The 14538-nt window shown below is 41.2% G+C and overlaps 1 protein-coding gene across 8 annotated transcripts in view; it reads left to right on the top strand.

Moving 5' to 3' along the window:
* The window catches only part of LOC147123352 (kinesin-like protein KIF2A), a 178518-nt gene that overhangs the window by 126134 nt on the left and 37846 nt on the right, over window positions 1–14538 (top strand). For all 8 annotated transcript variants that reach the window (XR_015074288.1, XR_015074287.1, XR_015074291.1 and 5 more), the window contains 3 exons: window positions 368–458; window positions 3092–3155; window positions 3310–3401. Coding sequence is in view for 5 of the 8 variants with exons in the window: in XM_085971391.1 (XP_085827517.1) it covers window positions 368–458; window positions 3092–3155; window positions 3310–3401 (247 nt within the window). In the remaining 3 variants the exon portion in view is untranslated. The remainder of the gene's footprint in view (window positions 1–367; window positions 459–3091; window positions 3156–3309; window positions 3402–14538) is intronic.

The raw sequence follows: 14538 nt of genomic DNA, 5'->3' as shown, positions 1-14538 counted from the left end.
CAATAAATGCTGGCCTTACCAGCAACGCCCAGATCCATGAACAAAAAAAAAATTACAATTATAGTTGAGGTCCTCTATCTTTCAGTGTCAGTAAACTATGCAATATTTTCATCTTGTCAGTCATGTGATATATTGCTTTTGTAAATTACAACAATTGAGCTGTAGTTGGATTGCAACAAAAATCAGAAACTGCTCTCCAGAAACTACCCTCCAGAAACTACCCATAAACAGCAGCATCGGATATTTCTAATTTATATAGAAATGTTACCATTTTATTGCAGTGTAAAATTTGTTATGTAGTATTAATATGTGTGCTAAAGTAAAGGACTTTTGAGTGCACACATTTTATTTTATTTTTGGTCTTCAGGTTTACAGCTAGACCTCTGATGGAGACGATATTTGATAGAGGAATGGCAACTTGCTTTGCATATGGTCAAACTGGAAGTGGAAAAACACATGTAAAGTATTTTTTTTTTTTTTACAATTAAGTTCTAAATATTTTCTTGATTAATCAGCTAATTGTAATTTGAATAAAAGTCTAATTAGATTCCAGAGATAATCTTAGAAGTGAGAGCAGTATGGTGTTATATGCTGATGTTTAGACAGCTGAATACAGGAAACTTTGTGATATCCAGCACCGACGGGTCCGAGCTGTTGCCGTCCCATCAAAACTGCTGGACAAACCAGCGCTAATGTTAAAACATACGGAAGCTTTTGAGCTCCGTATCTCGCAACAAACCCTGTTAACAGCTTCTAAACAGTCGGCCGTAGCTTGCAAGCATCTCTGTAGCTAAGCAACAGCTTTAGCTAGACCTTGCAGAGCCTGACTGGTGGGGAAAAAAAAAGCAACGAAAAGAAAAAAAACTTACTGAACCGACTCCTGAATTTTGCCGGTGGCTCGAGCATTCTGGACAGTTAACCTCCGGATAAACCAAAGTTTCCTGTATGAAGTTGTTTTAGTTAGTCACTGTGGCAGTAATGGATTTACTTAAGATACGATTTGTATATCAACTTGTCCCAAACTTTCCACATTTCATTGCCTTCTGTCATCTAGTAGGGGGTATCTAGCCAATGCCACATGTTCCATTTCCATACTGGCTGACAAATGGGAGGGAAGTGTGTGCTTACGCATGTTGTCACGTCAGTTATTTGTCCCAATTGGCACTGACTGGAAAGTCTATATTTGGTCCATTGTGTTCACTGTTGTATCTTTTACTCTGGTATGTTTCTCCTGCTTATCACTTAAAAACCTTATCGATCCCTGTTCGTTACAAACAATATTGTACCTTTTATATGCTATGTATCTAGCAGTGTAGCAAGCCGTTGTTACTGTATTTAGCTTACTGGATATGTCACAAGCCCTGTGTGCTCTTCTAGACTTTGGAAAGTGTTAAAATAAACTCTCAAACATGTTCTGAAGTTGATAAGTCTTATTAAAAGTAACTGATGAGCAGTATCAAAGACAAATACAGCAAATTGCAATAGTTTACAGAATATTTCTATTCCTTTTTGAACACTACAAATGTGACTTTTTTTCTATCTCCGGTCTGTATTCTTAATGACATAGGACATCTATAGTTCCAGGAAGTACCCCCTGAAGTGTCAGCAATGTCCAAATAAGTAACTGATCCAAATGCAGTTATCACCTAATTACAAATTGTTTTAGTCTTTATGGGCCATCTGGTGTCATTCCAGCCAATTGTCTGGTGCAGTGAAATGTGCAGCTTTCAGACTGAGTTGAGGTAGAAGATCCACCATGATCTTATTGAATGGCAGAGCAGGCTCGAAGGACTGAATGGCTTACTCCTGCTCCTAATTCTTGTTATTTTCAAACCAGTTTTTAATCACAAACGCACTGTAATGAAAAGACAGAACAAAAGAATCACTGTAGATAAAATACTGTATTTTGTCACATTGGTTTCTCTAGAGACCATATACATTCTACCCTATTGTTAACTATCCATTTATTTAGTTTCCTCGAAGGAAAGCTTTTGCAAAAAAATCTCCTTAACCTCCAAAGGTAATCAGATAAACTTCAGAATAGCTATCCATGCCTATAACTCTCTTAGGTATTTCTCCAATTTTCTGCAGGTGGGTAATATTTGTTAAGATGTACTCTATTGCAAGTGCTTATGTTGGAGCACTAGAGTGGTAGGACACTGGTTTGATTTTTCCCTATCACTGCGTTAACAGTCTTGGATATCCTGCTCTGTATTACCACAAGGACCGTAGCGGTTCAGGGAGAAAGCCCACCAACACGTTCTCAGAGCAACAAATGCACCCTTGCTAGCATCACCCACATCCCAAGGAAATAACATTTTTAGAAGATGCAATTTAATGTGGATAAGTGTGATGTCATAGATTTTGGAAGGAGAAACTAAGAATGGGACTGTACGATCAATGAAAAGATGCTGAAGGCTGTGTATGAGGTCAAGGGTTCAAAAGACAATTCTTTGAAAATATGTGTGCAGGGAGAGAAAGCCATTGAATAGCCAATAGCATTTTGAGCTTTATAAATAAAGGGCATTAAGTGCGAGTGAAGTAATAATAAATCTGTGCAAAACATTGATTAGGCCACAGTAAACACTGTGCAATTTTGGGCATCCTATTATAGACAAGACATTAAAACCATAGACTGTAGAGTAACCAGGATGATGTCAGGTATGGGAAATTATAGTTATGAAGAGAGGCGAGAGGTACTGTGACAATTCTGCAGAAATGGTTAAGAGGCAATAGAGTTTTTTCTTAATTATGACTAGGGAAAAACTACTTACTCTAGTTAGGACATTGGTAACTGAGGGGTATATAAGATAGTTAAGAGAATGCAAAAACTTAATCTGGAATATTGCTTTAAATTAAACTGTGGGAGTAGCACAAGGAAATCTCTTGGGTTCAAACAATGTAAAAGCTAATATTAAGACTGATGTCAAGAAGTTATTCACGCAGAGTGTAATTTAACACTCCTCCTCCCCAAAAGAGATTCATTGCAAAATATTACAGTTCAGAATATTTATTTAGGTTTCATGTTGTAAATGTGCCTTCCATGTTTAAATATCTCCACCCAAAGAAATTTCTCTGATTAACATTTCAGACTATGGGTGGTGACTTCACAGGAAAAAATCAGGATTGTTCTAAAGGAATATATGCATTAGCAGGTGAGTATTTTCATAAATAACTTTTTTTTAAATAACCAGAAACTATTTTTTGTAAAAGCAGCATTATTCCAAGTGTTTATTATGAGTGGAAATTTTTCTGCTTGTAAATTTTGTGGTAGTAGATTTCACAAATTTTATTTCAACTTTGTTACAGCTCGGGATGTTTTTCTAATGTTAAAGAAACCAAATTACAGAAAAATAGAACTCCAAGTGTTTGCAACATTTTTTGAAATTTACAGTGGTAAGGTAAGTAAAACATTTAACTTCAAATAAAAACTTTGCCATTATACTTGATAATTGCTGACTGAAGGATGAATATTTGTTCCCATTTCAAAGCAGGGTAGCAATTTGTTGCAGTTCAAACTTTATCTGTAAACATTTAAAAAGTTCACCTTAATAGGAATAAGGTTTGGTTAATTATATATTAAAAAGTTAACAGAATGGCTTCTTGCATTGACTGTACACCAATAGCAAAAGATTCCATTTATATAGCATTTCTGTTTATAAAAAAAAAAAAAAAAAATGTTTTTTAAATCCCAGCACACTTCCGAAATAGGCATGTGGAAAACAGATGTCAAGCTGGGAAATGATTAGTAGGAGTTTGGTCAAAGAGATGGATTTTGAGGAGATTTTTAAAGGAGCAGAGAGAGTTAGGGAGCGAAGTCCAGCTGAAGACTCTGCTGCCAATGATGGGGCAAAAGGAAGGGGGAGGTGGGTGAGGCTGGAGCCAGAGATGCAAAGCTAGGGCAGGGCAAGGCAATGGAGGGACTTTAAGAGATGACTTCAAATTTGAAGCATTGGGGAATGGGGAGCCAATGTAAGTTAGCAAAGAAGGGGTGATAAACTGGTTGGATTTAGTGTGGTACGGGATACATGTAGCAAAGTTTTGGACAAGTTAGAGTTTATAAAAGATGGGAAGCCAGCAAGGGGAACATTGGAGTAATAGAGTCTGGCGGTGATGGAGACAAATAATGCTTCAGAGGTAGAAATAAGCGGTCTTCATGCTGGAACATATGGGGCCTGAAGCTCTGTTCAGGGTTGAACAACATGGTATGGTTACCAGGAGTCTGGTGCAGCCTAAGCAAGTATCCAGGCAGGGGGGCTGCAGTCCATGGCAAGAGAGTGGAACATGAGGCTGAGGCCAAAGACTGGCTGAGCAGTGTTGAACTGGAGGAAGTTGATCCTTATCCAAGACTGGATGTCGTACAAGTGCTCCGACAGAGTCTAGAGGTCAAGAGAAGTCGTGGAGAGATGGTGCTGGGGTGCCATCAGCGTACACTTGGAAGCTGACCCCATATCTGTGGATGATACTTTCGAGGAGCAGCATGTAGATGAGGAAGAGAAGGGGGTCAAGGACAGATCCTTGGAGGATACAGGAGGTGATGGCGCAAGGATGGGAAGAAAAGTCATTGGTAAATATAAATACTAAATAATGAATATAATGCTAATTATTCTGAGTTGCTGATAGCTTTAAAATATATAGTTATCTACAGGTAACCATATCAAACTTGTTCTAATCCTGTAGCTTGGCCACTAACTTTTACTCCATTTAAAACACTTGTTTGCATAGAATGGGTTAAATATGGGCAATTGATGTGTTAATACTTCCCAAAATAAGCCAGGAAGTCTAAATTAGATTTAAATCATGTACATAAATCAAAATAAAGATTGGGAAAGAAAGATGGGACTCTGGAGTTTGCCGTCTGATATACTCCATAATAACAGTGAGCGCTAACAGCCTCACAGTTATTAATAACACTAAATCTGGGCCATGGTCTTCAAGCAGTTTCAATCAGCTGTTTGCACCTAGTTAAAGTGCAGTTACCTTAGTAATTAAATTCTGGATGCAATTGCTAACAATTAGGAAAGGCGGATGCTAAATGGAGACTGCCTGTTTTTTTAAAAAAATGTTGGGTTACTTATGTTTTTGGGTTTACCGTCCACCACATAGAGCTGCCATCACGCCCACTTTAAACATTGAGGAATGTATTTTCCTTTTTAAATTAATGGATCGAGTGAATATTTTTAATGTACTAGCTGAAGGCATTTTTTAAATATTTAATTCCGGAAATCATTTTTGTTAATTGTTGAGTATAGTTCAACCGTCAGAGTGCGGTGGGTGTCCCTGAAAGAGGAGATAAGTGTCATGGTTAGTTGAAATGTGAATATATATTACGAAATCCACTTGGCAGGTTTATCCAGCATCCTGGTTGCAGTTCGTGGCATATGTTGCCAAAGGTTCCATTAGGGATCTCATACAGATTGCTTCTTTACAACAAGAAGTCTTAATTAACGTCCTTCTTCAAAAGTTTTCAAACTAGGCTATCCTAACTCTGAAAGTGTCAGTGAGGAAATCCCAAGAGATCTAAGAGGTCATCAGATTTCAGAAATTTTTTGTACTTGTTAACTTACTAGCACGTTATTTTCTTCCCCTAATAATAACAGCTCCCTATCAGAAGCCAATTTTAACTACAGTTTAGTAGGTCCTCACTACATTCTAGGATTTCTTGAAGACTTCAAGAAATTTCAGCTGTACCTTCGAAAAGAAGTTGCATTTTGTAGGTGACTTGTTTCACACAGGGCTGTGCTAAGATGTCTTACCCCCATCTCGGTTCACAGTCCTTCAGTAGCTGATTTCTATCGTTACCTGTGGTATTATCCTGTCTATCCCTTAATGGCCCTATTCCTATCCCAACCTTCCTTTTTTTATTGATGTGCCTGTAAAATATTTTACTATTTTGTTTTATGTTCCTTGATAATTTAATTTCAAAGTTCCTCTTTGCCTTCCTAATTGTTTTTTTGACTTCTCTCCTAATATCTTCATATTCTCCCTTATCATACTCTCCCCTGCTGTCTATGTACTTAATATATGCCTCTTTCCTTACCCTCAGTTGTTCCCTTATGGCTTTATTCATCCATGGAGTCTTATTAGTGTTTAGTTTGTTCTTTTTAGCGGAATATATTGTTTCTGCACTCTGTTGAACACCGTTTTAAATGTTTCCCATTGCTGTTCTACATCGTTGTTTGCCCATTTTATTTTCCCAAGTTCTATCCTCAGCCCCATAAAATCAGTTTTTCTCCAATCTATTACCCTGGTTTTCGTCATACTTATGTCCTTCTCAATTATCATCTTAAAGCGTATTATATTATGGTCACTATTGCCTATATGTTCCCCTACTTTTACTTCTCTTATCTGCTCTGGTTCATTCCCTATTACTAGATCCAATAGCGAATCCTCCCTTGTTGGGCTTTTTACATATTGGGTTAGAAAGGAGTCCTATACACATTGTAGGAAGTCCAGTCCCTTATCTTTACCTACCTGTTCTGTCCAATTAATATCGGGGTAGACGACACCTATTAGTGTGATTGATCCTTTATTATCTTTTATCTCTATCCATATGGATTCTATTTTTGTCTTGCTGATAGCTGTGTCACTTTTTTCTACTGCCATTATGTTATCCCTAATAAGTATAGCTATTCCACCTCCCCTTTTTCCCTTTTTTCTAAATATGTTATACCCTGCAATGTTTAATTCCCAGTCCTGATTTTTCTCTAGCCATGTCTCAGTAATCCCTACTATGTCTGGTTCATCGCAACGATTGATTGCCTCCAGCTCCCCTGTTTTATTATGGACACTGTGTGCATTGCTGTACAGACAGTTTAACGCATTTTTAATAGGATTTCCTCTCAATTTATGTTTAACCATCTTTTTAGACCCCTGTTCTATAACTTGATTTATTCCCTTGCCATCAATGTCCTCCCTTACTTTTATTATTTCCTATGCTCTCTTTTCCTGTTTTGTTTATGATTAGGCTGGTTACATGTCAAATGGAATATAATGGGGAGAAATGTGAAGTTATCCACTTTGGTAGGAAAAATAGAAAAGCAGAATATTTTTTAAATGGTGAGAGATTGGGAAATGTTGGTGTTCAGAGGGATCTGGGTGTCCTTGTACACAAATCACAAAGTTAATATGCAGGTACAGCAAGCAATTAAGAAAGCAAATGGGCTATTGGCCTTTATTACAAGAGGATTTGAGTACAGGAAACTTTCGTTTAACCGGAGGTCAAAAGTCCGGAAAGCTCTATCTACCGGCAAAATTCAGGAGCCGTTTCCTATAAGTTTTTTTACTTCTCGTTGCTTTTTTTTTTCCCCAGTCAGGCTCTGCAAGGTCAAGCTGAAGCTGTTGCTTAGCTACAGAGATGCTTTTAAGCTGCGGCCGACTGTTTTGAAGCTGTGGGTTTGTTTTAACATTAGCGCTGGTTTATACGGCAGTTTTGATGGGACGGCACCAACTCAGTGCCGGATACCAGAAAGTTTCCTGTATAAGAGTAAAGACGTCTTACTGCAATTCTATAGGGCCCTGGTGAGACCACACCTGGAGTATTGTGTACAGCTTTGGTCTCCTTACCTAAGGAAGGATATACTTGCCATAGAGGGAGTGCAACGAAGGTTCACCAGACTGGTTCCTGGGATGGGGGGATTGTCCTATGAGGAGAGATTGAGTAGACTAGGCCTATATTCTCTAGAGTTTAGAAGAATGAGAGGTGATCTCGTTGAAACATACAAAATTCTTACAGGGCTTGACAGGGTAGATGCAGGGAGGATGTTTCCCCTGGCTGGGGAGTCTAGAACCAGGGGTCCCAGTCTCAGAATAAGGGGTCGGCCATTTAGGACTGAGATGAGGAGAATTTTCTTAACTCAGGGTTGTGAATCTTTGGAATTCTCTACCCCAGAGGGCTGTGTAGGCTCAGTCGTTGAGTATATTCAAGACCGAGGTTGATAGACTTTTGAATATTAAGGGAATCAAAGGATATGGGGATAGTGCAGGAAAGTGGAGATGAGGTAGAAGATCAGCCATGATCTCATTGAATAGCGGAGCAGGCTCGAAGGGCCAAATGGCTGACTCCTGCTCCTATTTCTTATGTTCTTATAGTATTCCCTACAGAGCAGAAATCATCTTTGTTGTTGATCTGGTGGAAACCATCGTCCTGGCCTTTACACAATATTATTTATTGAAGCCCATACAATTGAATCTACCGTGACAATGAATTGGCAACAGATCTGTGATTTCCCCCCCCCCCCCCCACCCCCCATTGTTTCCATCTGCTTTGTTATCCTGGTGATAACTGTTTTTCTGTGCTGCTGGATATTTGCATCAACATGAGTGGACTTAGACATTGTACTCTAGAGATATCCACGTGGCACATCAACAGGATCAAATGTTGAGTAGTGTGGCTGGGTCTGGTGCAGTGCAAATCGGTACTTCTCTGGAACAGTGGCTCAAAAGTAGACCAAGCTGATGAGAACCAAGTCTCAGTCGTTCTGTTGGGATGCAATCATTCCCATTTGTTATAAAGAAGCATAGGATGAGACTGCTGTCTCAGTATTTAGCAAGGATAACTGAACAGCAGATGTCCTGAATCCTTTAAGAGTCCACTGGCAAGAGTGGATGATCTTCTCCGTGGTACACTGCAATATCGTCCAGACATATGATTATAACTCAATAGAACTTCATGTCGCACAGAGTCTGTTTGGAACATGGCCAACCTTTTTCCTACAAATTAATGTTTTTACATGTGAGTTCTCCCCGCGCTGATCCAGATTTATTCATCAGATCCAAACACAACAGGCACTGGTGATTCTGATAGCCCCATCTGGCATCAAACTGGTTCTGAATTAGCAAACTATATCAATCTTGCTACCCATAGGATGAATCTCTTTCAACTGTCAACCCAAATCTTCCACCTGGACCCAACTAACTTTACTCTCAGTAGCCAGGAAATTAAATTAATTATTACCATTCAGTTTCTTACCGTTTGTCAGCGTATTTTCATTGGTAGCATTTGCATCTGAAGTAGAAGGCCTCAATACAGACCTAAGCACACAATTTAGGCTGTTACTTGAGTGCAATACAGAGAGTACTGCATTATTAGAGGCACTGATCTATGCCCTGTTGCCTGTCTGGGTGGGCATTGAAGATCCCATGGCAGTATTTGAAGAAGAGCAAGGAGTTCTCCTGGTGTCTTGGCCAACATTCTTCCCTCAACCACCAAAAATAGATCAACTAATCATTGATCTCATTACTGAACAATATGTTTGCTTACACAGCAACAATGATTGCACTTCAAAGTAATTAATTGTACATTAACTACTGGGCATCCTAAGAGACATCATAGGGTGCTACATCAATGCAATTTATTTCCTTCCTTCTTTCCTTTCCTGTTTTCTTGTTCAAATTGCCTAACATGTCTCATAGTGCACTACTTACAGCCTGAATCATTCACATTTCACTTTATCTTGCAGCCTTGTTCTGATGATTAATCCCGATTGCAGTGAATTATGTAGTAGAATTTGTATAACATTGAATCATAGAATGGTTACAGCATGGAAGAAGGCCATTTGGCCCGTCGAGCCCATGCTAGCTCTCTGCAAGAGCACCTAAGCTAGTCCCACTGCCCTGCCCTTTCCCCGTAGCCCTGCAAATGTTTTTCTTTCAGGTATTGAAAGCCGAGATTGAGTCTGCCTCCACCACCCTTCCAGGCAGTGCATTCCAGATCCTAATCACTCGCTGAGTAAAAATGTTTTTTCTTATGTTGCCTTTGGTCCTTTTGCTAATCACCTTAAATCTGTGTCCTCTGGTTCTTGACCCTTCCGCCAATGGGAACAGTTTCTCTCTATCTACTCTGTCCAGACCCCTCATGATTTTGAACACCTCTATCAAATCTCCTCTCAATCTTCTCTGCTCCAAGGAGGACAACCCCAGCTTCTCCAGTCTATCCACGTAACTGAAGTCCCACATCTCTGGAATCATTCTCGTAAATCTTTTCTGCACCCTCTCTTAAGGCCTTCACATCCTTCCTAAAGTGCGGTGCCCAGAATTGGACATAATACTCCAGTTGAGGCCGAACCAGTGTTTTATACAGGTTCATCATAATTTCCACGCTTTTGTACTCTATCCCTCTATTCATGAAGCCCAGGATCCTGTAAGCTTTTTTAACTGCTTTCTCAACCTGCCCTGCCACCTTCAATGATTTGTGCAGATACCCCCAGGTCGCCCTGTTCACGCACCCCCTTTAGGATTGTACCCTTTCGTTTATATTTCCTCTCCTCATTCTTTCTACCAAAATGTATCACTTCATGCTTTTCTGCATTAAATTTCATCAGCCACTGTCCACCCATTCCACCAGCCTTTCTATGTCCTCTTGAAGTCTTATCACTATCCTCCTCACTTCACTATACTTCCAAGTTTTATGTCATCTGCAAATTTTGAAATTGTGCCCTGTACACCCACATCCAAGTCATAAATCAAGAAAAGCAGTGATCCTAGTACTGACCCCTGGGAAACATCACTGTATACCTTCCTCCAGTCCGAAATACAACCGTTCACCACTACTCTCTGTTACCTATCACTTAGCCAATTTCATATCCATGCTGCCACTGTCCCCTTTATTCCACAGGCTTCAACTTTGCTGACTAGCCTATTATGTGGCACTTAGTCGAATGCCTTTCGGAAATCCATGTACACCATGTCAACCACATAACCCTCTCTGTTACCTCATCAAAACACTCGATCGAGTTGGTTAAACACGATTTGCCTTTAACAAATCTGTGCTGGCTTTCCTTAATTAATCCACACTTGTCCAAGTGACTGTTAATTTTGTCTCTGATAATTGATTCTAAAAGCTTCCCCAATACTGAGGTTAAACTGACCAGCCTATAGTTGCTAGGTTTATCTTTACACACTTTCTTGAACAAGGGTGCAACATTTGCAATTCTCCAGTCCTTTGGCACCACCCCAGTTTCTAAGGAGGATTGGAAGATTATGGCTAGTAGCTCCGCGATTTCTTCCTTCAGCATCCTAGGATGCATCCCATCCGGTCCAGGTGACTTTTTGAAGTACAGCCATCCGTTCTAGTACCTTGTCTTTATCAACTGTTATCCCATCCAGTATCTCCTCTACCTCCTCCTTTACTATGTCTATGGCGGCATCCTCTTGCTTGGTGAAGACAGATGCAAAGTAATCATTTAGTACCTCAGCCTTACCCTCTGCCTCCATGTGTAGGTCTCCTTTTTGGTCCCTAATCGCCCCCCCCTCCCCTCGCTTACTACCCGTTTACTATAGAAGACTTTTGGATTACCTTCTATGTTAGCTGCCATTCTATTCTCATACCCTCTCTTTGCCCCTCTTAATTTCTTTTTCACTTCTCCTCTGAACTTTCCATATTTAGCTTGATTCTCAGATGAATTCTCAACTTGACATCTGTCATACGTGTTCTTTTTCTGCTTCATCTTACTCTCTATCTCTTTCGGTATCCCGGGTGCTTTGACTTTAGTTGCCCTATCTTTCCCCCTCGTGGGAATGTACCTCGACTGTACCCGAACTATTTCCTCTTTAAAGGCAGCCCATTGTTCCACTACAGTTTTGCCTGCCAATCTTTGATTCCAATTTACCTGGGCCAGATCCACTAAAATTTGCCTTCCTCCAATTAAGTATTTTTACTCTAGATTGCTCCCTGTCCTTTTCCATAGCTAATCTAAACCTTATGATACTATGATCACTGTTCCTTAAATGTTCACCCACTGACACTTGCTCCTCTTGACCTACTTCATTCGCCAGAACCAGATCCAGTAATGCCTCCTTCCTTTTTGGGCCGGAAACATACTGATCAAGAAAGTTCTCCTGAACACACTTCAGAAATTCTTCCCCCTCCCTGCCCTTTACACTATTACTATCTCAGTCTATATTAGGATAGTTGAAGTCCCCCATTATCACTACTCTATAGTTCTTGCATCTCTCTGTAATTTCCCTGCAAATTTGCTCCTCTATATCCTTCCCACTAGTTGGTGGCCTATAGAATACACCTAGTAGTGTAATGGCACCTCTATTATTTCTTAACTCTAGCCATATAGATTCTGTCCTTGACCCCTCCAGGCCATCCTTTCTCTCCAGCACTGTAACATTCTCCTGAACCAATACTGCCACACCTCCTCCTATCTTCCTTCCCTGTCTTTCCTGAACACCCTGTATCCAGGAATATTTAATACCCAATCCTGCCTTTTATTGAGCCAGGTCTCCGTATTGCCTCGACATCATATTCCCATGTGGCTGTTTGTGCCTGCAGCTTACCAACCTTGTTTACTATGCTTCGTGCGTTCACACACATAGACTGTAAACCTATCTTAGACCATCCTGTGTTCTCTTCGTCTGACCCCACCTAATACCTTACTATTTCTTGCTTTAGTGCTATCGTCTCGCCCAATCCTTTGTGCCCTTTGTTTCTCCTTTCTAATGCTGCATCCTGATGCCCATCTCCCTGCCAACTTCGTTTAAACCCTCCCCGACAGCTGTAGCAAACCTCCCCGTGAGGATTTTGGTACCGGCTCTGTTGAGGTGCAACCCATCCGGCCTGTACTCGTCCCACCGACCCCAATGCCCCAGGAATCTGAAGCCCTCCCTCCTGCACCATCTCTCCAGCCACGCATTCGTCTGCTCTATCCTCCTATTTCTATACTCACTCGTGCGTGACACCAGGAGTAATCCAGAGATTACTACCTTTGAGGTCCTGCTTTTTAATCTCTTTCCTAGCTCCCTAAAATCTGCCTGCAGGACCTCCTCCCTCTTTCTACCTATGTCATTGGTACCAATATGGACCATGACCTCTGGCTGTTCACTCTTTCCTCCCCTCAGAATGACCAGAATATTGTGTGCTAAACTCGCTTGGTACAGGCTCAAAACACTAAACCATTGGCCCTAAAATTGCGGTCGGCGGCGTAGCTGAGGGGTATGCTGCCGACCCCCGATCGAAATCCACACTAACCTGGTGCGAAGCCTCAAACGAAAACTTGCTTTGAAATGCTGCAGAGTTCTGCACAGCGTAGTGGCCCATGGTCCTAGGGGCTTACCACTGTGCGTAAGCGTACCTGGGATCATGTGAGGCAGTGCTCCTTTCACTAACCAATCAAGAAACGGACATCTCCGATGCCCGACATCAATCAAATTTTAAATTAAACGGTGTGAATATTATTTGACAAGTGCAGTACTTGGCTTTGCAAAGCAAAGGGAATACTTTGGAGTAAGTACAGTTATTTACTGGAAGACTCTGCAAGATTTAAAAAAAGATTAAAACGATCTCATTCCTCAAACCGAGCCTTTATTGCTGCCTGGTAGGTTAATACGCTATTATGTGTTTGTTTTTAATTATTTATACAATTTTCTCATTCCCCCCCACCTTACGCTGTGCAAACAGGCTCCTGTGCCTGTTTGCATCAGTCGTAAAATCTTCCAGCGTAACTGATGCCCAGTTGGTGGGCAATTAGCCCAACTTTGCGCCAGCACATTATTTCAAATGAGGACTTGACAGTCACAGTGGATGACCTGTCTCGTCGGAACTTGACAGATTGCAAGTTCACGATTTAGCGCATGCACATGCGGAAATCTCGAACTTGCAGTCAATTTCAAAGGCGGTATGACGCCGTACTCTGAGAATATGCCGTCATACCGACCTCAAATTCTGCCCCAATGTGTTTATATTTATAGTTTACAGAATTAAAGATATTTGGCATAAACTATACATTGCAATTAATTTTAAATGCATATATACGGAATGTCTCCTTGAAGAGTCAGTTTTTTCATTTCTCACTATGTAGAAATGAAACATAATTTTGGCTCAGTTAGAGAGTTTCACTTTAAAACAAGAGTTATCTGCTTATGATTTATTTGGTCTGAATGGCCTTCAGAAAACTAGAAAAAGCTAAATCTGCAGATGGGGGTTATGCTTACACCCCAGTTTCTTTTTTGATTTGAGATGCAAATGCCTGTTACGAAAATGCCCACGGACAACATAATAGTTGCATTCAGGAAATATTTGTTTAGCCAGATGAAGCTCACACAGTGCCAAAAATACAATGATACAGTAGAGAGAATGACATGAAGGCCTAGAAATTAGGTATAGCCCCGCCAGCTCGCTTGCGCCCAGAATTTACCGCTGGGCGCGGAGCCAGTTGCGCCCGTCAGATATTCAGTTTTTGCGTCCCAAGTCGGAACCGGGCGCTATTCCAGGGTGTGCCCACCCCCGCTTGGGGCGCTGAAACTGAATTTCAGCGCTCTAGGCGCCGCTGCGCCACCCGCTGCGGAGCGGCAGGCTGCGGTACTGCAGGCCTCCTCCTCCTCTTAAGGGGGACGTGCCTGCAATGGGTAGATCGCTGCTGGATAGAGCCGGCAAATGAGCCCGGCACCACGGAGAAGTGCCGGGTTCGCGGAAAGCAGCCGGCAATGCCGCGGGGGGGGGGGGTGCGGTGGAGGAGGCTGGGGAAGGAGGTGCGGCCAGGCAGCCGCCGAAAAAGCGGCCGGCCGCACCTCCACTTTAAAGCGCCCCACTAA

This window comes from Somniosus microcephalus, chromosome 2 (assembly GCF_052327205.1).
Source record: "Somniosus microcephalus isolate GS21.2 chromosome 2, FLI_Smic_1.0, whole genome shotgun sequence".
Classification (NCBI taxonomy): domain Eukaryota; kingdom Metazoa; phylum Chordata; class Chondrichthyes; order Squaliformes; family Somniosidae; genus Somniosus; species Somniosus microcephalus.
The sequence above is the reverse complement of the archived record's forward strand: the minus strand, read 5'-3'. Positions and strand labels throughout refer to the sequence as shown.